The sequence below is a fragment of the Meleagris gallopavo genome, chromosome 4, assembly GCF_905368555.1.
Source record: "Meleagris gallopavo chromosome 4, MGAL_WU_HG_1.1, whole genome shotgun sequence".
Classification (NCBI taxonomy): domain Eukaryota; kingdom Metazoa; phylum Chordata; class Aves; order Galliformes; family Phasianidae; genus Meleagris; species Meleagris gallopavo.
The window spans coordinates 10,484,156-10,511,246 of record NC_139407.1 but is presented as its reverse complement, the minus strand read 5'-3'; the positions used below and the strand labels follow the sequence as shown (position 1 = coordinate 10,511,246).

General features: G+C 38.0%; 1 protein-coding gene across 8 annotated transcripts in view; it reads right to left on the bottom strand.

Moving 5' to 3' along the window:
* Positions 1–27,091, bottom strand: part of GAB1 (GRB2 associated binding protein 1) — a 96,528-nt gene that overhangs the window by 6,813 nt on the left and 62,624 nt on the right. For 3 of the 8 annotated variants that reach the window (XM_085222125.1, XM_085222124.1, XM_031553252.2), the window contains exons 3-8: positions 24,070–24,283; positions 21,342–21,422; positions 16,135–16,739; positions 14,249–14,334; positions 13,731–14,034; positions 915–1,004 (exon numbers count right to left, since the gene is read on the bottom strand). In XM_085222125.1, the coding sequence (XP_085078251.1) occupies positions 915–1,004; positions 13,731–14,034; positions 14,249–14,334; positions 16,135–16,739; positions 21,342–21,422; positions 24,070–24,283 (1,380 nt within the window). The remainder of the gene's footprint in view (positions 1–914; positions 1,005–13,730; positions 14,035–14,248; positions 14,335–16,134; positions 16,740–21,341; positions 21,423–24,069; positions 24,284–27,091) is intronic. The other 5 variants (XM_085222130.1, XM_085222128.1, XM_085222129.1 and 2 more) reach the window with 4 other exon arrangements.

Here is a 27,091-nt window from a genome sequence, read left to right as displayed (position 1 = left end):
CTCAAAGCACATCAAGCCTGATCCAGTAATTCTGCCACTTCAACTTGCTTTTCTAAGACCTGTCACCACAGCCTCTGAAGAGGACCAACAACACACCTATGTCAAGGTGCCAGGTATCACAGGAGACAGGGTGGCAGAGCTGAACTTTACATAGGTGAGATGATACCGAAGACTGAGCGACAATAATTATCAGTTTGGCCACAGCCTTCTGTGGAGGCCAGAAGCTAAATGGCAGGTATTTTCAGCGGCCAAGGTACCACTCCAGCAGAAAGAGTAAGGACCTTGTCCAAAGCCCTCTGAGAATATAAAGAACGTTTGATCAGTTGCAATGGGCTTTAATAACCGAAGGTACCGTTCAGCAAAACTTCTGTGAGATTTTTAACATAATCTACAATTTGTTCTACTACACGTGACCATACGAAGAGCCACGCCAACAGCCTAAATAACGCCCAGACTAATGGCGATATTCATATAGTTTCATACATAAATCTCTGCATCTTCCCGTCAGTCATGGGAAGAGTTTTTTTGCCTTATTTCAATCCTCATCCAACAGCAAGAGACCCAAGTAAACTGTGAATTCACAATCGTTTCCTAATGAAAGATATTTCAAGCAACTTACAGGTGAGTAATATATTTCTAAGGAAATAAAAAAGTAAATGCAGAATATGAATAATTGAAATTTTAGAGACTTAGTATCGATGTTAATGCCAAAATAATGCATTCATGCGCTCTTTAGAAGAGAAAGTTTTTACTTTCCTATACAGAACGTCTTTTGCTCAGTAAGGTATACACATCCATGATCTTAGATTATAATAGAAGTAAAAAGACTATAAGAGAGAGATAAAATAACAGTTCCTCTAGTTTTTGTTTTATTTTTATAAAGCTCCATAAACATACAGTGCTGAAGTACATACCCTTTCTTCTTGTAGTAAAGTCACCTATGGTTTGTGAATCAGTTCGCTCTAAACCATGTGGTTTAGGTCTTAAAATTTTAGGACTTTGACCTAATTGGCAAAAAGAAGACTCTCTTAATAAAATATTCTTTTTAAAATTGGAAAATGGAATTTTGTAAATAAACAGCACAATCCCCTGCAGAAAGGTTACCACCACAAGCATAAGCAAGCTGCTGAAGGAAGAGTTTTACAGTCCATAGCTAGGTTCCACGCTGAAGCCGTAAGCACCAAACTTGAAACAAATAAAATACTGCATGCAAGTAATTTGCTAGAGGCAAGCATAAAAGCTGTACAAAAAAGCCCAGAGGTGCATCAACAAATCTTGCAACTGATCATCAGTTGCTTTCAAGCTGTATTACATAAAAAACACCAGCAACATATTTAAGGAATTCTCCAGCACGACAGGAGAATATTTACCTTTCAGATGTGAGTTAAGTTACTTCCAAACAAATTAAATCCTTTTCAGTGAAATTATTGCAGTATTGGGAAGCATCCTATTCACCACACAGTCCCTTCACCTGAGAAGTCCTCAGAGTTCTGTATCAACCTGCACCAAAATCAGCCCCCTGACTGCAGAAACTGAGCGACCTTCTCTCCGAGCTCCCAGTCTGCACTCGAGAGCACACCAGAGCATACATGGCCTTCACCACAAATGGCCTTATCAGAAACTGAAGTCACTTAAATGTATATATTTTTAATTGTTGGTGGCCATCTGCAAGTGCAGTAGATGAACTAATCATTCTCTAATATGCTGTACTATCACAGAACGCCATATTTTAGACCAATCTAGTAACAAAACAGAGTGCAAAATAAGAAAACATTTTAGATTGAATAGCTTTCTCATGGGAAGAAAGATACTTTCCTTTCAGTAAGGAAGTTGTTTGCCAATTTAAAACCCTGCAAGCAGTTCCGGTCATGCTGTGTATTTTAAATATGATCAGTAATAGATGATAACTCCAATCTTTTCACTAAGTCTACAAGACAAAATGTTTAATACTAGGAAAGGCGAGCGTTTCCAGGTGGAACACTAAGAAGCCATATGAGAAAGGTAAATCTTTACAATAAATCAAGTAAGTTTAAGACTGTTTATTTTCAAAAGTTGCCCTACAGCAAAAAAATATGGGAAAGGACTGGCACAGAGTCAAACGCGGGCTTGCACTACCAGCAGCGAGCAAGAATGCTTTTTAAAGCAGTAAATTTGGCAAGAACACTGGGACTTTGCAAATCTCAACCTGAAGGGTTTTGCATGTGAAGAGCCCTATTACTGTTATCATTAAGCATTGGGAATAATCAAATAATAAGAAAAGTAAACAGAAAGGTTTTGTACTATATCTAAACATTTACACACTGCTTCTCAAAGACCATGCAGGTAAAACAATGGATTTATTTACTAATATTGTTGCATAGCAACTTTCTTAAAAATAAGAAAAGAAAAAGAACAGACTTTTCACACAATTATTTTCTCATTTCAAGAACAGATGCTGCTATAAGTGGCTAGAAGTGCTGACAAACAGACAGAGCACCCAGGCAAATGCTGACCAAAGACCTGGATTACACGTGCTACTCACAGTAACTCTGTCAGGTATGCTGTTGGCTAGAGCTAAGCATGACCCAGCATGCTGGCCAAGTTTATTCTGCGCTGATTCGATATTTTTTCAGTACCTGACCTACAACTATGATGAATGCTTGCCTATAGAAAAAGACCAAGGTCCCCAAATCAACTGAACAAAGTTAAAATTCCATTATCTTCTACTAACAACAATTTGATGCTGAGTATCATCACCTACTCATATCAATTCCCCATTCCAGTTTCATAATCTGATTTAGAAGAAATTCAGGCTGATACAACTCTATTTAAAGTGTCAATAATGTACTAACACATGAGCATAGATCAGGAGTACAGTGAAAAATCAAGCAGAGGTAGCAGGGTAATGGAGTAATTTCACTAGTGTGTACTTTATAACCTCTCTACTCTTGCAGCCAAATCACGTAGGCTGAAGTGACTGAAACCAATTGTATTGAGAGGTAAGCACAGCCTTAGGAATCTGGGTCTGCGAGTCATTTTTGTTTTTAGTAATGGTTCAATGTGGTCTTATGCATTCAACGTCCCTCAACTATATTATCACCCCCATTTTTATCTATTTTTTATCTATTTATTATCTAATTGTCTGCTTCATACTTAATTTTGCATTCAGAAACTGTTCTGAGACTTTCTGGAGTGCTATATAAGTAAGTACAGGTCCCTGTAATATTCCTCTTATGCAACAGACAAGAATATACAAGATGTTCCCGCATAAAATAGACGTACGGAGTTTTTACCTCTTCCTGCTGAAAAACTGTTCAGTCTAAAATAAATTTGGAAGCAAATCAGCTTGTTGTTACTGGGATAATGGAATGACCTTAGTTTGCCACAGGGAATTAAAATATTTGCGTATTTCCCCCCCTGCACACACACAAAACCAAAAAGCCTAATTCTCTTCTGAGTAGCTCATACTGCAACAGAAAGACCTGACACCAAGCAAAGGAAAAGGAACCGTGGAGAAACCACAATCATGAAACTGATGTTTTTTGTTTCAGTCTGTAACGCAGAATTCTTCCACCCTGTTTTTGTTCATGAAAAAAATAAAAAACAAAAAAAAAAAAAACAGAAATCCTTTGATAATACTCTTCACTCCATCAAAAAACACATCTTAAATAAATGTGTCAGAAGTTTTAAAAACTGTCATTCCTTGTCCAAAAATAGGCAGTTTCTCCACTATCTTAGTTGCATCTTTGAACAAAAACACAAGTTTTTAGAATTTAAAAAATTCGAGTCCCACAATGGAAGGTCGTGGTGCTGAGCCAGAGTAACCTCGCTGCTTTGCTCCTCAGAGTTTCTAGAAAAGCCCTCAGAGTAAAGAGCTGAATACAGTACACAGAAAATGCAGTGTACCTGTACAACAGACTGTTCTTCACCATTTATTCTCAGAAATAATCTCCTAACAAGTGTCACAGGGCCCCTCTTCTAGTCAGTTTTCAGCAGGAGAAAATACACGAGGTCTCTGTGGAGAGCACGTGGCTCCACTTGGCATTCCAGCTCCAGGGACACTTACAGAATGCGCTTCCAATGGTTTAGCCCACAGACCCAAGCTGACCCCAGCTAATATTCAGGCACTCAACATATGACAACATCTAATTTACAAAACTATTCTGGGAAAGGTAAGCCTGGGTCTACATACAGTTTGTTTATTTATTTATTTTTAAAACTAAAAAGGAAACGAGACAACTAAAAAGCCCACTGGGGAAAAAAAAAAGCGACAAAATAAATACGTTATGGCTAGTGAAACAATCAAACAAGAAGTGAAAATTAAGATGTTTCTGTTGTTCAGTGAAATCAGCACTTGTGAAACGCAAAATGCTACAGTTAGAAAAAACCTTCAGTTTCGATATGGTGATACGACTGTGCAAGGGCACTCTGAGATAAAACAGATCCAAAGAAGCCTAGTTCTCTGAGGAACGGCTGCTTGCAAAAACTGCCCAGTAGAACAGGCAATTATGAATCCAGCATTAGTAGTGCACTCAGACTGCATGAGTTCTGCTCCTGGCATTTCAGCATGTGTCAATGCTGCCTTTGTTTAAGAATTCATCAGGAGAAGAATCACTTGTTTGACTTTGTTTCCAATAACGGTTTAAGTTAAAAAAAAAAAAAATTCTTTATTAATTGGCTGATGCATTCTTTTCTTGTTTTCCATAAAACTCGTGACATACGATGCCGAGGACAGGCAGTGGGAAGGTGTACCACTACAGCCAAGTCCTGTATCAGAGTAGTTAGGCCCTAACATTTCTTGTTTTAAGGATACAAAAGGTAATCATTGAAGAGCTTCATGTTGCTTTCAGGCTATAACCTTGAAGCACTATTGCTAACAAGACTTCTGTTAAAAACACTTACTTTTTGACTAGTCGCTTGCTGGCAATGGATTTTACATCAGGAAATTGCAAATATCCTCGTAAAAGAGGCCAAAAGATTCCTTAAGCACCAGCTATTTAGGGCTTAAATTTTTAAAGTAAACTTACTAACGTGACATAAAATTTGAGAAATGTGTGATCTGTTAATGCTGTTTCCTGGCCAACAGGACTCTAATCCTCACAAGACAAGGAGATCAGATGTAGGAATGCTACAGCAGTGCTTTACTTGGACTAGAAGGGGGAGAGCAAGAGGGAAAAACAGCCATTTTAGTGTCCTGCATCAACAAAAGTCCTTTTAGAAAGGCATAACTAATAACAGTTTTCAGTTCCCATTAAAAAAATATGCATCTTTCTCTACGTATTCAGAAGAAGCTGAAATTTGAAGAGGTCCAAGAATACCAGCACTCTAAATCATTGCGGTTTTTTCCTTAAAAAGAAAAAAAAAAAAAAAGTCAAGACTGAAGCTCAGTCCCACAGGGCTTATTATTTGACTTTCAGTTCTGCAGAATAACCTCCCCCTTTCCTTCGCTTCCCCTTCCTCACCCGAGTGAACTCAGATTCCCAAGTACATGGGCTTCAACAAAGAGCTCTACAAATATCCTGAATTTGCTTTTCTTTTTTTATAAATTGTTTTTATAAAGACTGTTTCCTGCCAAGGTACTTTTAATTAGAAATATGTATTCAATTACATAATATTCATATCCATTCCCATACTAGCACCCAATAATAAATAGGAATAACAATATGGTACTCAGATCTGGTCAGTGGTAACACATGGATGATGACAATTAGTCTTCTCATAACAGTAAAAATAAAGTGAAATCAGCTCATGCTTTCAATATTATGAATTTCCAAGGCAGTCATCTAAAGAGATACTCTCCAGTTTTCTTAGACACCTCTGTTTTCTCCAAATAGTTCATCTCAGAGCACTGGTACTTTGAATACTCCCAAAATTAAGAAAGAATAATGAATGGTAAAAAAGAAAAAAAAAGAAAAAAAGGGGACTATAAAGTCAAGCTGCATCTGAACAGCCAAGGTTCACTGGTATTCATAAAATGTTTGGCAAAAGTCAGAAAAACTAATTTGAGAACACCAAAGCTATTAATCATCCAAATACTATTTGACTGCTCTAATTTGCAAGTAATTCTCCATGTTTATATTTAAAAAATCCCCTACTGCATGACCAACTCAAAGCCTTCATGTAGTGCTTTAAGACCAAAGTACAGTGTTCTGATGTTTTTATTGACTAGTAGCTTAAAGCAGCACTATCATTCATGAAGTCCAAGAGATACTACTTGAGATTGATTTCATTTTTTCTTTTTAACGAAAACTGAGAAACTGGAATAGCATGACAAGATGTACATACGTATGTATGTTTGTGTAGAGGAACATGGTTTAGTGATCACTATTGGTGATAGGTGGATGGTTGGACTGGATGATCCTGAAGGTCTTTTCCAACCTTGGGGATTTGGTGATGCTGTATGATATCAAATAAACTATGCTTGCATATACAGGCATTAAAACACAGGGAAAAAGACCAAAAAAATGTACAAAGGGAAGAAAAAAATAGGTTATCACCAATGTTCTCTTCCTGCTCTCCCCAGGGTCTCTGAAATTCTAACATCAGCATCTCTGCAACTAATATCAGAGTAATTTCTGTAGTTTGTCTTTAGAGAGCTACTGTTTAAATCTTTAAAACCATCGGATTTAGTAAATCAGCTTCATCTACAACTAAGAAATACTCATTTAACTTTTTTTTTACTTGGAATTATTTGTTGTTTCAAGGTTTTGCAAGACTGATCACAGTTTCGAGTTGAGGACTGGTGGATCATACCGAGGCACTACATAAATTTTATTTTAGGCTTGTAACTGATAGCTAGCCTTATAGAAGTAATTTAGTACTGGCACTGTAAAGGCATAAGATCTAGCTAACCTGAAGGCTTTGGAGCCTGAGGGTGGGGAAAAAAAAAGAAAAAAAAAATCAGTACACTGCTATTTATCCTGCTTTAGGAACTCTGCAGAAGCACCAAAACATCCTCAAAATTTTTGCCTTTTAAACTGTTAAATAAAATGAACGGCAAGTTCATTTCAAGAGAAATTGAACGCTTAGATTTCTTGAAATGAAGCATACTTCTGCTCTGAAAACCAATCATGAAAATTAGTTTCTTACCAGATGTTCAGTTCAGTTCTTGCCACTGATTAGAACTGTCATTCACAATTCTTCCATGACTATTTCCCCTTAAGTCTAAGTGAGTGGTCTTTTAAGACTATACAACAATCACGATAGCATAGGACACTGCAGCGTTGCCAAGTTCTGACTGTGTCTCCTTTTGCCCCTAATCTCTCCCTTAATTTTTAAATAAATCTTAGCCCGTTGTTGCAAATGCTGTAACTGTTTCTGTAATTTTATTTTGGGTTGTTGGTGTGGTGCTTCTGCTATACTAGGAAAAGCAATATGTTCACACTGTCCAATTCAGACACCCGTACACAAATATTTAACGAGGCAACTCTTCACTTGGCTATTTATAACTAAACTTCATGATTAATTGAAATCAATTTCCTTAAGAAGGATTTAGCTTAGGATTTTGAAAGAACTATACTGAACTACAACAATGGGTAATTACAGTTGTCATCCAGAAGCATCACAGCGGGTCTTATGGTGGCCACAACGTAGCAAACATAGCAGATGCTTCCTGACACACGTGGGAGTTCTGTGCACAATTCCATCTTCAAAGTGGACTTGCATTTGTAAACATAAGGGTTTTTTCTTTTTTTTTTTTTTTTTGTTTGTTTTATTCTGTTTTGGAAAAAATAATTTTTCTATGAGGTTAATCTGGTTGTGAGATGCTCAGAAGTAACCAAGGAAAAGATAGTCACGTCCTGATGAAAAACACATTTGTGTGATCTGACCATAAATTCCATCATGTAACATCATAAATGATAAAGGTTTGTATGAAAAATAACCAGAGAAATATCACAGAAGTGTAGGGATTGGACAGGACCTCTGAAGATCACCTAGTCCAACCCTCTGCTAAAGGAGATTCCCTACGAGTTGTTATAAAGGAAAGCATCCAGGCAGGTTTTGAGCATCTCCAGAGAAAGAGCCTCCACAATCACTATGGGCAGAAGCAACATTTTTAAAAGAATCGCAAGTACAAGGTGCAACCAGATACTTCAAGTGCACAAAGAGAAATGCATGCATCACTCAGTATCTCTACATCCTAGTTTACTGCTTTCTCAGCTTAAAATTACCAATACCAAGCAGCAGTTTCTTTTCAGGATAGTTGTATGGACTGAAGTTGCAGAAAGCATCTCTACACAAAATTCTGATGACCTATTTCTGCTAAGAAATAAACTTTTTTCTGGGGGGGGTAGGGGGAGGAAGGTGAAGAGTCACTATACTACCTATTTGTTTTTCTTGCCATCAGCAAAACACATTGTGAAATTCAACCCAAGACTCGGACTGAAAATCTTGTTAAAAATAATCTTGAAAGTAATTAAACTCCAGCAACATTGAGACAAGTATAACTGCCATCAAAAATCCAAGGAACCAGGAATTTTAAATTCTCAACTGTCTGTCAGCAATCTGCTTAGCGATGCTGAATACATTATTCCATCACAACTCCCTGTGACCCTGGAATGACATCTGCATTAATCTGAACTCTCCTGTAAAGTGTTTTTATAAGAAGGTTGGATCAACAGCATTACAAAAATAACAGCATCGCACTCAATTTAAATTGAAGTTAACTTCTGATTCTCATTCCTTACTGATCATAGCTTGTTAAATTCAGCCACATGCTCACAGTTAATATTTTCCTTTCTAGAACCTCAAAAAAAAAAAAAAATTCACTTTGGCACAAAGATGTGCTTTAGAAAATGGAAACTGCCAGCTTACAGTAAGTAAAGCACCAGATCAAGACTTGAAGGAACTACGTTCCACCACCATTAATTCCATCAACTTGTTTAATATAGGTACTGAAAAAATACATTTTGCCAGCCAAGACTGAAAACACACGCAGTCTTAACAACTCTGAACTTTATAGATGAAGTGATGCACCGCATATACTAGATACTATACATCCTGACGGATTCCTCCATAGCTTTATCAAAGAAATATTTTTCAAAACATAAAGATCCTAAAATTTTGCCTTAAGAGGACAAACGTGATCCTTTAGTCCTGAAAAAAAAAAAAATTGAGGCTGTGATTATCATGAACAGAGATCCATGGACACCCAATCTCTCTCACACGCTGCTCAGCCTTGTCCTGACCTATGAACTACTACTGAACCACCCTCTGCCCCTTTTATTTTCAAGCATGTGTTTTCCTTGATCTAGGACTTAACATCAGATTTGTATCAAAGATTAAGATTGTCTTAACTCTCAGATCTCTGTCAGACTTGAAAACTTTCTCACGGACTGCCAACACAGCCACTTGAGACCTGCTTGTTCAGTATCTTTCACTACATAGACTTGTTCCCTGTGGAGCAGCAATGGCAGGAGGCACTGCCTCATATCAGACATTTTGAAGAGCCCTATGAAAGTATGTGGTGGAACAGAAGGGAACCTGTCTGTTCTTTGCAGCCTTAGCTTTCTACAGAGACTTCACCTCACTGCATTTATGTACTTTTTATTCTACTGGCCCTTCTTTGATAAATGGCACTTTGAAGGAGGAGCAAGAATGCGTGACTGCCTCTAAAAAAAAAAAAAATTGCCACAGAACCACTCTGTCACAGAACCCGTCACAGACTTTTAACAATTCAGGGAAAGTGATGTAACTTCAGGGATGGCTGTAACATGTCTGGATAAAGCCTTTTGCTAGCAGCAGTGCTTTGAACTTAGCATCAGGATTGCATGCAACCACGGCAAGCCAAAGAGCCAAAAAGCAGAAATACAACGCAGACTTTACATGAAATAAATTATAATTTAAAAAAAAAACAGCACTCCAAGAAAACCCACTTTTTTTAAATATAATTTTTGTCATTCAGTTAAAGGTGACTGCAGAAAAAACATCTGGCCAAATACTCTCCATTTTGTCCCAAGTAATACATCACTTACCTTTTGGTGTATTTCTCTAAAGAAAGAGTAAAGTGTTTGATTCAAGCTACAGGGGCAGGAAGCCAACATAATGTTTTGAAATTACTTTTAAGACTTTCAAGCAGATAAGTACTGGAAACTCCCCCTACTTACATAAAGAACCAGTGGTAATCCAGAGAAGTGAAACTACATGAAAATGCAATCTCAAGTTCCTGTGTTTTGTTTTTGTTGTTGTAGTTTTTTACCCCATGCTCAAAAAAAAAAAAAGCTCTTCTAAAAACCAGATCAAAATTACATAGGGCATCTCAGACCTCATCATGGCTTCTTGCCCAGTCTACTCCTACTGAAGAACATCTGGCAAAGCAGAGGTGAGCAAGTGTCCATGCACAGAACAAGCACATAATTTAGTGACTTTTACACATACATATTAACCACATTTACTTATTGGTATTACTGATTTTCATAACTCACTCTTCAATCACAACTGAGACAGAGGAGAGTGTTAACAATTTGATGAGTTACCCAGAACTTCAAGTGCTTGCATCAGAGCAGTGAAGTCATGCACCTTACAGTCAGTGCTGCTGACACAATTATGTCATCTGCTGACAGATGGATAGGTCTTTGTTGCCCAGTTATGTTATTATCCAAAGACCACAGAACCTGAATTAATCAAGTATTTATTCTGTCTCAGGTTCACAAAACAGAAACACTGGAGGGGAACGCAGGCTCTGTATGACAGAACGGACTCGGACATTGTTGTATTCATTTGCTACTATTGCCAAACTCCACTGCCTGTAAAATTCCAAGGTCTTAAAATGAACAAAAAATATAGAAGATACATAAGCAAATACATCTGACAACTAAAAACAGTGCATTCCTTCTTCATGTGCTAATTTCTCTGTGCTATTTCTGTTCTACATTCAGAATCACAATTTCGAACCAAATTTGACAAACTTTCCTGATCCACACAGAAACATTACTGAGCCAATGTTTAAGATAAAGGTGATAATTGTAGTTCTCAAACAAACACATCTACAAAAACAACTGTTTGTTGGCAATACAAATAGTATTTTTGCAGCACTATCTGCAATTGTTAAAAAAATACAACTGATTCTTCTGACAGAACACAATATGCCCTCATATGCTCAGAAGCCTTAAAACCAAAACACCTGATCTCAGTAATGGCAATAATGCCATTTTTAGTGATGGTCTACAACAGAAAAAGTTGAATTAACCACAGAAAAATATTAAAAGGAACAGTATTCGGAACTCAACTATTTTAAATACCATTTGCCCATTTCTACGCCTACCTAGATATTATGGAACATACTGACCCACTTACTATCTTCTGTGTACTAATTTGTAGCAGAACACCACTGCAGAACATTTATATAATGCAGAAACAAACTGATAATAAAATTTGCTAAAAGAACTTGAAAGCTGAAAAAACAACACAATAGAATGTAAAGCACATACCTGCTTTGATTAATTAAGGGTCCACTAAATCAGAAGTTTTATTCTATTTTACTTTAAAAAGAACGGAAGTTTTATCTTCTCAAAAATATTTCAGGAAGTTATTCGTGTACTGAAATGGGAACAACATTACCACCCTGGGGCGTCATCATATCTGCTCTTCACAAGACTGGAAAACTTATAGTAATACAATTGAGAGAATTTGAGTATGCCTGCGTGTGCATTTTATTAAGACAAAATCCTCACTAATAAATCAGAATTATTACCATTCTTGGTAACTCAAGATCTTTCTATGGCATTTGTTTGTTCCCCCAGTCAGTACAGCCAGCCAGTAGGAGCTACACTGGGCACCTCTACACTCAATAGAAGTTGTGTTAGCCTCCTAATCTAAAAAACTGTTCCCTGTTGTTAGTTAGGTTTTCTCATCCGTAAAGCATTTGAGGGCAGGAGCGAAGCGTAATCCTCACACAGCACTTTCAGAAGGTGAACGCTCAGTTTCAAGAACAGAGTCTCAAAATTAGCAGTGCTGCCTCAGCAGAGATCTATGTGACTGCCTTGCATCACCAACAGCAAAACAAGAAGCTTTTCAACATTAAAACTTAATTGTCAAGCATTTCATGAGTAGAACACACAAACCTGCAAGTCAGAAAAAAAAATACTTCAAAACAGCTCAGTATTTATTTTGAGAATACTTTCCAGCATTGAGTTTCATTCTGTTACTGTCCAGTATTTCTTAAAAACTGAACAGAGCTACTCTCTGCTAACACAGTAACAGACACAAACAGAGAGCCATGGTTCTGAAAAAGGCCTTGTTTCACTTTCTGAACACAGTCAAAATGAGAAGAGGCACTTTGTTTTACACTGAGATCATCTGTATCATAATGATATTATCCCCTTTGCTTAATTATACATAAGGCTGTCTTCACTTGTAAGGAAAAAAACGGTAATTTAAAGTTTTAATTCGGTTAATATTTTGGATCATCTGATAAAAACATGGATTTTTTTCCTCCAAAATGAAGTCAGCCACTGTCCACTTAAACACTCTTCTCAAATGCGTAATTCCGAAAATAGGAGCTACAAAGTTCTGCAGACACTGACAATTTGTTTAGTTCCCAGTTCTTGAAGAAAGATATTTTTGATAACTTACTTCACATTGACTGGGAAGTCCAAGCTACTTATTAGTGATTCTCAGTAAGTACTCTCATATGGAGACATCACAATGATATCTATTCCTTAAGTCTATCACTTACGTCACCTAAATAATCATTTACTTTAAGGCCAAGTAAACATAGTGCACCAGATTTAAGAGGTGCACTCTTGTTTTTTTCAGAATACTTTTGGAGAAGCCCTCTAAAATTTGTGCACTCCTCCCTCAATTTTGTCGTCATTACTGCAGCTTCAAAACCCTTAAGTCTTCTCTCACACATTCAGTCATTTGAAATATTTCCACATAGAACCAGTTCTCATTTTGCTGCATGACTGTTCATCTACTGCAGCCTACTTACTGCAGCTTACACAAACAACATGGTACCCAGTGCGTGTGATAGAGCAAACATACCTTAAAAGCAGGTTTGAATTAACACTTTCCTCCTCACATTTGGATCTCAAGGAAAGAATATCTATGGTAACCTCATAGCCCACATCCAACATCTTTTCTGCCCCATACGGCTGCTACATCTTAAACATTGGCCAACCTCAACATCAAGTGATTTTCCTTGTTTTTACGGGTTGAAGTTAAGACAACATTATGTACTCATCAGCAAACATTTCCCTGAAGCTAATATTATTCTTACACAAACACATTTGTAAGAATTATTCTGTGACTACTGCATACCTTGAATAAAAAAAACCTGCATACTTAGAGTAAAAAGTAGTAAAATATACCACTCATTACTTATTACTAATTGCTAACAACGTTTAGATCAAAAGCAAATACATAAAATATCTAAGTTATCTACATCATACAATGGAGCCATTGACCCTGTACCAAGAGCTGCTACGTCTATAAATTCTATGTTGTTCCTCATGTGCTACCTCCATTATAAGTTAGCCAGCTGTCCTCTGTGTAAAGACTAGAACTCATACTTGAGTGTTAGCAATTCTACCTAATTTTTGAATTGAAATCTAAACCCAAGTTTGTATTTAGCAGTTACTGTGATGTATTATCATCATTAAGAAACATCCTAGAAATTTTATACATAAATTGGGCCAAAATTCCTTTGTTAAAATTTCTCAAAAAACATTATTTCCCACCAATCAGAAGTTTTAAGAGCTACAATATTTTATTAGATGATAAAATCAACTTCTATCGGATATTTTCCTCACCTTTTCTGTCTGGTTTGAGGTTCCGATCCACTGGCGGTGGTTCACATTTTTCAGTAGGCACTGACCGTCTGGGAGGGGTCTTTGGACTGGACCTGAAACCCATGTGAGAGGGAGGAGGGACTTGCTTTCCAAATAACGGAAAATCAAACGTGCCTGGTGTCATTGGAACATAATTTGTTTCCTGGATGGGTTCAGTGAAGCTGCTGGAATGCTGTCGTGGAGGAGAGTTGGGATTCATTGGGACATAATTTTCATCTAGTTCTTCACTTGAAACACTTCCCACTGTCAACATGCTTCTGTTTTTCTAGAATTAACATATATTTCCTTTAACAAAATAAGTTACGCAATCAGCTGTGAATCATATGAATCTTTTAACCTAAGCTACTCAGATTAGTAAGATTAATACATTACTTTGAAACTGAAAATCACAAACACCGTTCACCTTGCTTTTTTACACAGAAACAAAAAGCATTCAAGCTCTGTTACTGTTGTCTCTCATAAGATCACATCATACTTACAAAGTGGTTATGGAAGCCCTCCAATGAATTAGATCTGTCATTCGGAAACGTTCGTGGAATATCATAACAGTCTTGAGAACTAATTTCTAAAGAAATAAGAAGAGAAAGTGGCTATTCATCATTCCTGTTCCCCATTCCTTGGCACGAGTCATCCAGAGTTCGTTGTTATTTACTGTCTGCTTCTAAGACACCATGCAAACGCACCTCCTAAAGCTGCAGCCAATAGATTTTACCCATAGAACTTGAGATGATGAGATGACTCAGCACTTGCCAATCAACTTGAAAAATCTTATAGTGATGTTTTCCATATCAGAAAAAAGAAAAACCCAGTAATTTTTCCTTTTTAAGAACCAGCTAAATCTTCCTTTCAAATAGGCAGGCATAAAACCTTCCTGTAAGAGCCGTATATTTTGAGATAGAAGGCCCTCATGAGAAACCTACCATAAAATAAACAACAGGCGTAATTTAAGGTCTAGAGTGAGGTCTTCTGACTGAATACACTTGATTAGAAAGTGCTGATTCAACAGAAATTAATTCGCTGCAATAACAGGTAAATTCTTCTTACATCCCACCACTCTTCTCTCAACTCCCCTGTAGGTTTCCAGGGGTTTTCAGATTGACAGAACCAAAATATCTTGTGCTTCTCAGGGCCCTGGCTCTCAGCACTCCATATTAAGAAGGTCCTCACCTTCGTGAATGCCTCTCTGGAGCGCTAGCATGTTTGTGAAATACTTTGCCCCCAGGTCCTGGGTCCCACTCACTCGTTGCAGGCAACAGCTTGCACTACTTCTCAACAAGCCTGCTTCTACTGACATTAAGACAGAAACTCGGGGGGAAATTCTATTTCATTCTCCGCTTGTCCTAGAAAAAGAGCTCCAAAGGCTTCCCCCCCCACCACCATCATTTTCCTCATTTTTGCCTGCCATCCCACAGGCACTGTAACGTTGCCCACAAACATCAGCACCAGCTCCAACCAGTACAAAATTAGACTCTAGAAGTCACATCTTTATACCCACTGCCTCAGGAACCTAAAATAAATGAAACTCTTAGACCAGAAATTTTTAGTAAGACAACAACTGCTCTCTGTAACAGTAAATATCACTTTCCAAACTCAGCCTTTCACTGCATTTCTTTACTTTAAATCTGAGAGAATAAGAACAGGAACAAAACAAACAAGCAGAAAAACAAGAAACACTGAAGTCTTTCTAAAGTAAAAGTAGCTCCACCGGATTTGCTAGTACCCAGAAATATACCCAGCTGCTAAAGGAAAAACAACACTAATGCATTAGCAAGTCTGCAATGCTGACATTTAAATGGCTAGAAGGAACAACTTCAGTTTTACTTTAAAAGCTTTGTATGCATGTCTAAGGAGAGAAAGTTTTTGACGTCAATAACCAGTTCAGCGTTGATTTCAAAGCTCTTGGTGCATACCAAATTCCACTGAACCTCCAGCTTCTGCAGATCTTGGTCATGATGTGTGAACCTTACCTTGGTTGTTCTGACAGACTGATAGCAACAGTTTTGAACTCAGCTATATGACCTTATTAGCAAAAAACAGTGCTTAGTTTTCCAAGACTAATAGAGTCACTGAAATGTATAGCACTTCAAATACTTCCAGCTAAAGCTGAATACACAGTGGAGTAGCCTTTATCAATGTTCTGCGCTTTGCTACTTCAATGCTTTTCCCTTAATAAATATGTCTTTCTCTGGTTTCTTACATATTTTAGACTTCAGTGAGTGCTTTGTGAAGAGCCACACACTCGCTTCTCAAGGACAAAAGCAAGACTCATTATTCAACCCACATGTACCTCATCTTTCTTCATAAGACTAATATCATTCAGCATGAAAAGAATCTGGAAGAGCCAAGTAAAATATGGAGCACTGACCTTTACGAAAGATATTCAAATCTACAGTTGAAATGGTATTACTGCGTGAGGGTGGTATTCCTGCTGTAGGGATACAATAGCTACTATCAGTATCTGAAGCTGTGCGAGTAATGCTACATGTTTCCACAGGAGATCGATCTGCGGCGTGGTGAGGTTTTGGTGGCCGAGGTGGAGGAATATCTGGAATAGTATCCAACTTTGAAGTCTGAGACAATGTTCCTTCTGGAAAAGTTCGTGGAATCTGATAAGTACCTCCAGGCGTAGGGGGAATGTCGTAACTAATGGAGATGTGCCTCATCTGTGCATCTAATGACGATGTCGCTGATGGCGTATTGAAAACATGCTGCTCGCCTTCTCCATCAGTCCCCGTTGGAGATGCTGCCTTCGGTAAAACATCTTGGGAGTAACTCCTAGGCAGGTTATAAAGGCTGGAGTCTGCCAATGGTAGTCCAGTACGAGAAGGCGGAGAGTCATAGACACCTTGCTGCTGAAAAAAGCCATTCACAGCTTGCTTGCTCATGGATGGAGCAGGGTTTTTGTGGGAGGGCACATTATCATTGCAGTCTGTTTCAGAAGAGCTGGATTTTGCAGAGTCAGCGTGAGATCTATACACAAGATCAAGAGATTCAAACATTGATGAACACAAAGAAAAGAAACATCAAAATAATTTTAAAAATGTTTAAAATGTGGACAGCTGAAAGGCGCATCAGTCTCTTCCAACTTTTAAAAAATGAAATGCAGGAACCCAATTATGAAACAAACTACTTCAGAAGGATTCCAAGTTATTGCACGTACACAGACCCATGCATGTGAAATAGGCAACAGCACAAGCACGTAACTTTAGCAGTAGCTCAGCAAGTTGGTATTTCATAATGCAAGTGATCTCCAGGAAGATGTCAAGACAACCTAAAGCAAAGTTTATTTAGGTAGTTGAAAGTTGGGTTTAATTTTTTATTCTTTTCATCAGCTCTGCAGTACTTCAACAACAATTAAAAGTGAAAATGCATTCAATCCTTGAGTTTTTACAATACTTGCTAGTTCTAACCAGTACGAAAAAATGTGACAAAATATGGTTGCTTGCAACACTCTTAAGTGTATGCCTGAAGTTACCTACTAACCAAATATTCAAGTATATATATATATACACACATATATATATATATATGTATTTTTTTAAATACATTATAAAGAAGAGAAAAAGAGAAATCCATATGATATATGTAACAATAGGGTGTTTTTTTGCTGAACACCAGTTAAGGCCACATCATTAGGCAAAATGGCACAGTTGTTTGCCTTTATTTCTTTGGAAGACCACCTTTTCTGACAACAGCTCTCATTATTACTGGTACCAATAAACAGGGAAATAAACAACTACCTTTTGGTTCAGGGTTTTCTTGTTTTTTTTTTTTTTTTTTTTTTTGGGGGGGGGGGAGGGTGATGCCTCTCCAGTTGCCTTGCTCCAGGAAGAGAGATTCTAAGTCTGAATCCTTGCTTAAATGCAAGTCAAGACAACTGCAGAAATACTAATGTAGGTGGAGGTGATACAGTTTTTCCACCATATCCTGGTATTTCCTTTTATCGTTACCACAGAATCATATCATTGTTTGTATTTCTACATATGCACATGCATACTTCAGCGTGTGTGTGCAACAATGAATAGCTGGAATACTACTCTTACTAAGCAATTGGTCAATTCAGTTTACAAAGCGGCTGAGGAATATAATATTCAAATCAACACTACTTTTTCTTGAAAAGACTCCTGTTCTACAGGTGATCAATTTGTCAGTAAAATCAAACATTTCCTTACTTAAACAACAGCCAGATTTTTACCTCCCAAGGTTCTAGTAACCTGGGGAGAAAGGATTTCAGCTTAGCAATTCATTTAGGTTTCCTCTTCATTCATTATGGAGACATTGATAAAGTGTGAAACAAGCCATTCTTCTCAGATATCCACCTAAAAAATGACAAATGACTCCTTAAGAGCCTCTCTGAGCCAACTCTCAAGGAAATGGATGTTATTAGTTTAGACTGGACAGTCTAGTCAAGAAAAATGTTCTTCACCTAACACATTTTTGTTTGTTTAACAGAGTTGATACTATCTTCCATCAGCCTGACTGGTGTACAAGCGGTCTTCTATGGCTTTAACTTATGACATACTTTTCTATTTTGTTGTTGTTGTTATTTTATATATTTTTTTTCATATTAAAATATATACTAATTTTGCTCTGATTACTATTTTTCATGTAGATTTAAGTTCTCCTTCAATGGTCAGAACTGGTTTCCATGTGACTTAGAATACTAAGCACTTAGCTTACTTAGAATACCGCACTTAGCTTAACGGACTCCCAAATATTCTCATTAAGTATTTATCCTTGGCAAAAGCAAGGAAGTGAATCTTCCAATCAACTTCCATCAACTATCCAAAACGTGTTTCTTTGTTAAGTTTACTTACCTAGTCTCAGAGCTTAACAAGTTCTCTAATGAACTACTGCAAGTTTAACACAACTGCAGAAAAAATAGCACACAGGATTGAAGGAACTACACAAGGTTACAGAGAGCTTTATGAATTGTCAAAGTATTATGTAATCTGATTGTAGTCTATGATGCAGCCCTTGCACTTGAAGTATTCATTCAAAAGTTCTCCTCTTTCAACACATGCTATTCTAGTTCTGTGGCATTCATTTGTACCAAACCCACAGCAAAAGTCACGTGTTTTACTTGAGTGAGCACAGCATGGACCATGATGTATATTTTAAATGCTAGAAAAATAAAGTGGGCAGACGTTGACAATTGACTGTAGAACTGAAATTAGTTCCAGTTCAGCAGGATATACTTTAACATGGAAGTATTTCCAAAACTATGGAATAACGTAAGGACTACTATACACTTTACCAAAAGCAAACAAATGCACATAATCAAAAAACTGGAGAGTTGACCTTATTTTTCAATTCTTGGCTTGTACACATACTGGGATCACTTTCATCCATTTAGCCATGTGCCAGAACTCAACCTTTAAAACGTTTTCACACACAAAAGCAAAGCCAATGTCCTTAATCTTAGCAGTTCTAGGCACAACAGTGGTTTTACAGACATTAAGACACATTATAATGATGCCAAGTTATATTTGACTCTAGAGAAGCAACACATGCAAGCATATATAACCCAAACTCAAGATGCAACAACAAAGCACGTACAATATAATTACCCATCACATGTAAGCAACATCTAGGAGCTTTCTGGGCCTAAGTAAATGCTGCTGCTTCTCTCTTGAACACGAGCACTTGTGAAAACATAAGACTTGCAATAACTTACACAAAGCAGCCAGTCATTTTCTTAGCTGGTGGCAATGGTATACATATCTCATTGTAAGAGGGCTTTTCTGATTTATTCCACTTTTTTTTTTTTTTAAAGTAGTCTTTTGGAATTGGCTTCCTAGGCAATTGAATTAAGTTTTCAAAATATGAACATGTTGTAACCAATCTGACTTTGCAAGACCAAAAACTAGAAGACTGTCTGAAATACAGGGCACAAAAGCAGTTTATGCCTAAATGAAAACATAACTGACCCTCTGAAGTTTAAATAGATTCCAGAAGTCAACATTCACCACTGAACTTGGCAGAAAGAATACATGCTATCTTGAAGATTTACATTGTATTCTTGATTCACGTTACCTCAAGAAAAAAACTAGATTAGGACCACAGATGAGGGACAGATTTTACTCCTTTTTTAAGAAAAAACTTCAGATATAGAATGTTTGATGATTTCTGCATGTTTTCTAACCTAAATCATGCAATCATAGAATCTTCTGATTTAGAAGGGACCCTTATGGATCATCTTGTCCAACTCCCCTGCAATGGACAGACTTCTGCAGCTAGGTCATGTGGCTCACAGCCCAATCCAGCTTGACCTTGAATGTCTCCGAGGACAGGGTGTCCACCACACCTCCGGGCAATCTGTTCCAGTGCCTTACCACCCCTACTGTGAAAAACTGCTTCCTTATAACCTATCTAAACATCCCTTCTATTAGTATGAAACCACTTCCCGTTGTCCCATTACAAGACTCTTTAGCAGAGTCCCCTTCTTTTTTATATTCCCGCTTTACAAACTGGGAGGCTGCTATCCAGCCTCCCCAGGGCCTTCTCTTCTCCATACTGAACAGCCCCAGTCCTCAGTGGAGGGCTCCTCACACAGAAGTTGTTCAACCCCTTGGATCATTTCTGTGGCTCTCCTCTAAGGAGTTCCACAGCTATCAGGTCCACACCTCTCCTGTGCTGAGGACTCCACATCTGGATGCAGTACTCCAGGTGAGGCCTCAGCAGTGCAGAGGGGCAGGATCACCTCTCTTGACCTGCTGGCCATGATTTTTTCAATGCAGCCCATGATAGGGTTGGCTTTCTGGGCTGTCAGGGCACAGCGTCAGCTCACGTCCAGCTTATGATCCACCAGGAGCCTCAAGTCCTTTTTGGCTGGGCTGAGTCCCCCACTAATATACTAAGTATTAATGTTTCTTTGTACTTCAGTTTAAAATAAATGCAAAGTAATATCTAACAACAACAACAACTAACCCTATTTATAATCAGAAGATGACTGTGATACGAACTCAGTATTAGCAGGTGTGCATCACATATCTGCAAGAAGTGCTTAAGTGAGCAAACTGTTCTTAACCCAGTACTGAGAAGTGTACAGCCTACCAGCCCACAAGAACTGAGTGTTAAGATTCACAGAGCAGAGATAAAGTACCAGGGGCAAAATAAGAAAGCCTAACATCACCTACTGAAATCTGACTGCTGACAGAAACCCAGGAGAAAAGATTTCAAGCCAGACAGTATGTAACATATTAAAAAAATGGGATGATTGCCCGTCAGACCATTCATCCTTTCAAGCTGATTCTTTTTGCAACTGCAGGAACAAATACGTCAGACTAAACAGAATAACGATAAACAAAGTGGCAGATAAACTGCTCTTGTATGCCAACAATCTGGGACAGAAACAGCAAGCATAGAAGAAATGTGGATAAATAAGTAAATAAAACAGCTCTATCTTAATTACAGCTATTTTCAGAAAATGGAAGCCAAGTTTCCATAGTTTTTTTTTCTGTTAAAACTGAACACCATGCAAGACGTATTCCAAACAGTATTTTCAGGCAAGTTAATGGCACTGCAATTCATTTCTCACACACGTTCCAAGAACAGCTACTGTTCACTCACTGCAGTGGAACCTTTTTACTTTCAAAGTCTTCTAAGAGAAGGTACTCCTGCCCTTCTTCAGAGATAAAGGGTGACCCTTGGCTGTTTCATAGACACAAGAAAAACGAGGAAGACAGTGTTATTTCCATATACATCTTGAATGAGCCAGAACAATAAGACTTTCGGAAACAGTCCTTGGCTTCATTTTCTTATTTATGATCCAAATACGAACGTCACATTCTCACTAAATGCTACAGTTAAACAATACCCTTTTTCAAGCCAACAGTGATCAGAGCCTAAAACTATTTTAGACAAAATACAGCATGATGATTATAACCACAAGTACTGTGTTCAAACTATTCTAATAAGACTACATGATGCATTGCATGACACTGCAAGGAAACATTTTGAAATTATTGTTAGCTTTGGAACATAAAAACTAAAAATTCTGAAAAGGGAAGCTGATCATGGCCTCTAGATTTCTCAGTTACCCACCTCACCTGAAAAAAAATAATTCCAAATATTTTTTATAGAAAAATCAGTGCTTCCCAGATTATCTAGTAAGTACTATGCAAAGTTAGAGCAGAAAACATTCCTTCTGCATATTGGTAACGTTAAAATCTAAAGAGAAAACAATGCAGAAAAAAAACATTCAAGCAACAAAATGCATATATAAATTAAACAACGTTCACCTACTATTGCTTTACTTTTAATTAACATTTACACAGCTTTCCTCCAGTTAAAATAAAGGTTGTATGAAATAGATGCCTGTTCCACATCTGGAAATGAACAGTAAAGTGATGCAGACACTTAGTGGATTATGGTCACGTACATCGTGCCTTCCAACACCATGCTATGCAGATACACTAAGCTCTAATTCCATAGGAGAACTGAATATAACCTGCATATCAGACCAAATCCAGCAAAAACGCCTGCAATCTTTTTACATGACAGGAGCAATCTTTTTACATGGAAAAAACTCCAGCGTGACTATTGCTTTAAATTTTCATAATTAAATCCTTCTTAATAAAGAGACATAGCTATTTAGTGAACTCGCTTAAATATAAAACAGTAAGAGTCCATACCATTCCCCACTGACAACCTTGCCAACGTTTCATGGCTTTGAAATGTTCTCGCAAAGAAACTTATTATTTTAAGAACCTCTACACTCCCCATGACTTTATTCAGTTCTTCTTTCAGTTCCCTCTGCATTTTTATCTCCACTGGACATTCTGTCTTCCTCAGACATTCAAACATCTTCTCCAGTAACCATCTAAGGCCTTCCTCAAGTAATTTTGGAGGTTATTCAGACCCCACTCCTTGTCCCCTTTTATGCCCCCTTTATGGTCTCCTCAGACTTCATCGTCTCTACTTAAGTCATACAACTACACAAGTACAAGAAAATCATCTACATATCCCAGCCTTGATCATTCTTAAAAACACTATTCATTTGTGCTGGAAATCCACTCTGTGCCCATCCCTCATGAAAACAAAGGGGTACTCAGACATTTCTGATGACTCAGGGCTCTGAAACGAGCCAAGATTTATCTGCCAAGCCATTATGGAAACAAAACCAAAAGTTTTGATAATTTTTGGCAGAAACTATGACATACCTATCAGGCACCATCAGCTTCTAAACATGAGTAAACATTTAAAATTTCAATATTCATAGCACACATTGGATTTCCCCTTCTCTACAGGATGCTTTGGGGGCATGCCATGCTGCCTCTAACCTGCACATTCCATGTACCAGGGGAACTGTAGGCTCATTCCTCCATTTTATAATGAGGATTGTAAAGGGTGATACTTTTCTACCATGCAGTCATCAGCAAACGGATAAAGAAGCTACTCAGGCACAAGAGCAATATAGAAATGCCAAGGGAGCAGAGAGCATACGGCTCAGGTAAAACTGTCAGAGCATCCAGCTGTTGATGAAGAAGGCATTGCTACTAAGAGGTATGGCACTAAGGGACCCTAAGAAACACTTAAAAAGCTGCTTTCCAATGATCGCTCTCCTTAGCCTTCAATGTGCTTTCCTGCAATCATAAAAAGAATATGCAGTTTTGCATATTTATGTGTAGATATCCCAACACATTTTTATCTTAAATTACTGCAGAAGAGCAGCTTGCAAGAGATCTATAACTTTATCCCAAAGAATACTGAAGGTTGAAAAGGAGCTCCAGAGATCATCTAATCTAATCCAGCTCCTCCAACACCTCTAAGAAAAGAGGATTACCAAGAGGGGTGAGGCTCCCCAGGGCCTCATTCAATCAAGTTTTGTTTGCTTACTTTTAAATCTCGAAGGACAGATTCAACTAAGTTCCTGGGCAGCCCATTCCAAGGGTTGCCACCATTATCCCCTCTGAAAAATAGGTGACAAGATTTCTTAGACGGTTACCATAGATTATATAGCCTTCTATGTAGAAAGTGCAGGAAATTTATTTAAGCTAAAAGTAGCAGTGCATAATAAATATACATTTCTTCCAGCCTAGAACCACTACACTATGATGCTTCAGATTAGGAATTACTCTCCATACTTCTCAAGACTGCAGTATGAGTCTAGTGTTCCAACACCTCTGTATTGCGATAAGTTCAAGAACAAAAAGAGAAGCAAAAGTTGCAGCCAACTTCTCCCACTGTTTATGGGCATCCGAACTTTCAGTGACTTAATAAGGAAAAAAAAAAAGCGCTTTTAGCATGAACATTCTTGGCCTGTACGAAAGCGTTATTAAGGAAAACCATAACTTACCTCATAGGTTCAGGCTTTTTACTCTGGCAGTTAATTAGCAGTAGGTAGTCCTGAGGATCTTCTTGACTAGAAGAAGACTCCAGTGGGGGGATGTTAATAAGCTGATAAGGAGGAGGTAGGGAAGATTCTGCTTGCATGGAAGGCGGTGAAGTGTTGATGGGCAAGGGTAACTCAGCAGATGCTTGTAAAGAACTGACTGGGGGCTTCACAGCATCTGCAAACACAGAAGCATACTATTTTATGCAGTTAAGAAATGGTTTTCACAATACTACCAAAAAATTTGTTAACAGAACATCAGTTTCTTTGGATTTGTTTTTAAATTCAAAACAGTACAGTGAATAGGCATAAGAAAGCCTTAGTATTGAATACTAAGGCTTGTTACAGAGCAGACACGGACCCATAGGTCGTCACTTGAATCTGGTAACCTGAGTCAGCATTTGCTAATGTTCATCCAAGATCACTTCAACATTTGCTATTAGTCATCAGCTGAGAACTGGCCTCTCGATAGCTGAAAAGCAACAGGAAAGAAGCCTCTTTGGCAAAGGAAGTTTCCTTGTACATAAAGTAATACAGAAATACAACAGGTATCATGTTCCAATAGACCCCTTTTTACGTGCTCCAACTTCTCATTTTAGCGCAGTAAATGCAGTTATATGTGCTTTTTTAAGCATTCTCGATATAATTCTTTTCCACTCCTATTCATATATATTGCAGATTAATACATATTTTTTCATATTAAATTATCTAGGAGATAGAAAAATACTGACACTATCAAACATGAAGCAATCCTTGCATTTTTCTTTCTTTCAACGATTCACAGATTACAAACAACATAGTTCAAAATACAATTTCTCAGCTATTTAGGCTCCCCTGTTCTTGCAATTCATTGTACATTCTGATTTGTGCATGCCAAGAATGGACACTCACTATTAGCATTTTTAAAACAAACATATTATTCAGGAAAAACTACTCTTTTTAGACTTAGAGGCTAGTTCAGGACTAAAAAGAAAAAGCCCATGTCATCCAACTTCAGCTTCCCAGCACTATCCTGGGAAGAACCAGATGAACACATGAGAACATAGCTCTCCTGCTTCCAGTTCTGTCTATACAAGGTACGAGTGATTTAGACATGGAAATAAGAATAGAAGTACTTGCTTTGAATTCCCAGAACACTTGCACAGGCTCAGAAATTAAATCCCACCACACCCACGTGGGTGGAAGACGTATGAAAATTTCTCAACTTGGCCTACCTGAAAAGGTAGGAAAGCCTAAAAAAAGTTTTTACAAAAAAGGTTGGACCTGAGCTATCCATTAAATTAGTTAGCATAACAAAGGGAACACCAGACTGCACCCAGTGATCTCACACACACACACACACACACACACACACACACACACACACACACACACACGAGTAAAACTGTTTCTTTGCTATTTTTTAAAATATTAAAATGTGAAAAATATACCATTTAAAAACTTCAAGAGCTCTATGAAGCGCTCATGAGACACCTACATTAAATACAACTGATCTTTCTTTATTCCCCTTATGCTGGAACAGAGAGGCATCAGTATGGCTGCAATAGGCACATATTGCTTGCTCCTGGAAAAGACTTAGTGGGAGAAGGGAAAAGTAGATCTTTGTCACCTCCAGAACCGGGGACCACAAGCCAAGCTTATGTATGAGTAGGAGAGAGAGGGAAAAAGGTTTCCTGTCAGATACACTACCATTCTCCGGACATATTTACCAAGAAGCAAGATTCACAAGGGCTTAAGAGTACCGAAGTCACCACCCCGTTACTTGCCCCTGACTAAACACAACCTTCACACCATTAGGTTTGCTTGGTGCCGATATCACATAAGGAAAAAGAGAAATCAAACAGGATGCCCTTGAAGCTTTCAGGGAAGAGAGGTGTGTCAATGAGACTGTAGGTAGTCAGGAGAGCCCACCAGGTACATGGTAAGATGCATGTCTACATGAGCCTGATGTATTTAAACAAACTACACAGTGCCATTCCCAAGAAAAGATTTAATGGGAACTTTCCAGGGGAAAGAAAAACACCACCACCACAATCAAAAAGCTTGAAAAAGGACTGATGCATCAGCCATGTTCAGAGTACAAAAGAATTACTTAGTGTTGCAAGAAAAAAAAAAAAAAACAAGTCTGTGAAAAATAAATGAAGTTAAAGGCTGGCTATACAGTAAATGGTGAAAGGAGGTAATGTGAAGATGACCAGTAGGCTAAACGTACTGGCTCAGATCTGGAGTCTCTAAGCCTGCAATGCCATTACAATAGCGGCATGTCACAGACAAACTGAGCACAAGCAGCAAGGCAGGCCTGGCATCATGCCCTTAGTTTCTGGCTCCCTACAGCTTCAGAACATCCCATTGCAGAAGCTGCATCCACATTCTCTGTTTATCAGGCTCTGGTAGACTTCTTTCTGAATTTCTTATTGTTTATATTTTTTGACCTCCACAACACCCTGTAGCAATGGTTCCACAAGATACTGCAATAATACACACCATGAAAAACTACCTCCTTCAGTTTTAAACCTGCAGCCTGGTAGCTTCATTTCAGCTCCTCTCCTCAGAGAAGCACTGAATAGTCATTCCCTATTCATAATATCCATTCTCAACTTTGCCACTGCTTTACTGACTTGGTGCTGCTTAATTTTTCTTGGTACAGAAACGACCTCATGGCAGCACTTGTTCCTCTTCACTCTTGCCTCTCACAGCCCTACTGATTCCCTAATTCCCTTCTGAGAAAGGAAGCCAACTGTTGTGTAAAATGTAGAAAATCTGGGACATACTTATTAATTTACAAACACCCAACAGTGTTTCATTCTATTTCGATCCAAACCACTTACATTTGTTTGTTGCTGAGCATTAAAGTTAATGCTGTCAGATTGCCCAGAAGGCTCCGAACAAGGGTTTGGAGCCCAATAGCATTAATGGATCATTAAGGTCATTTTCTTCATGACAAGATGCCGCATTCACTTTGACAGTTATAATTTGACAAAATCCC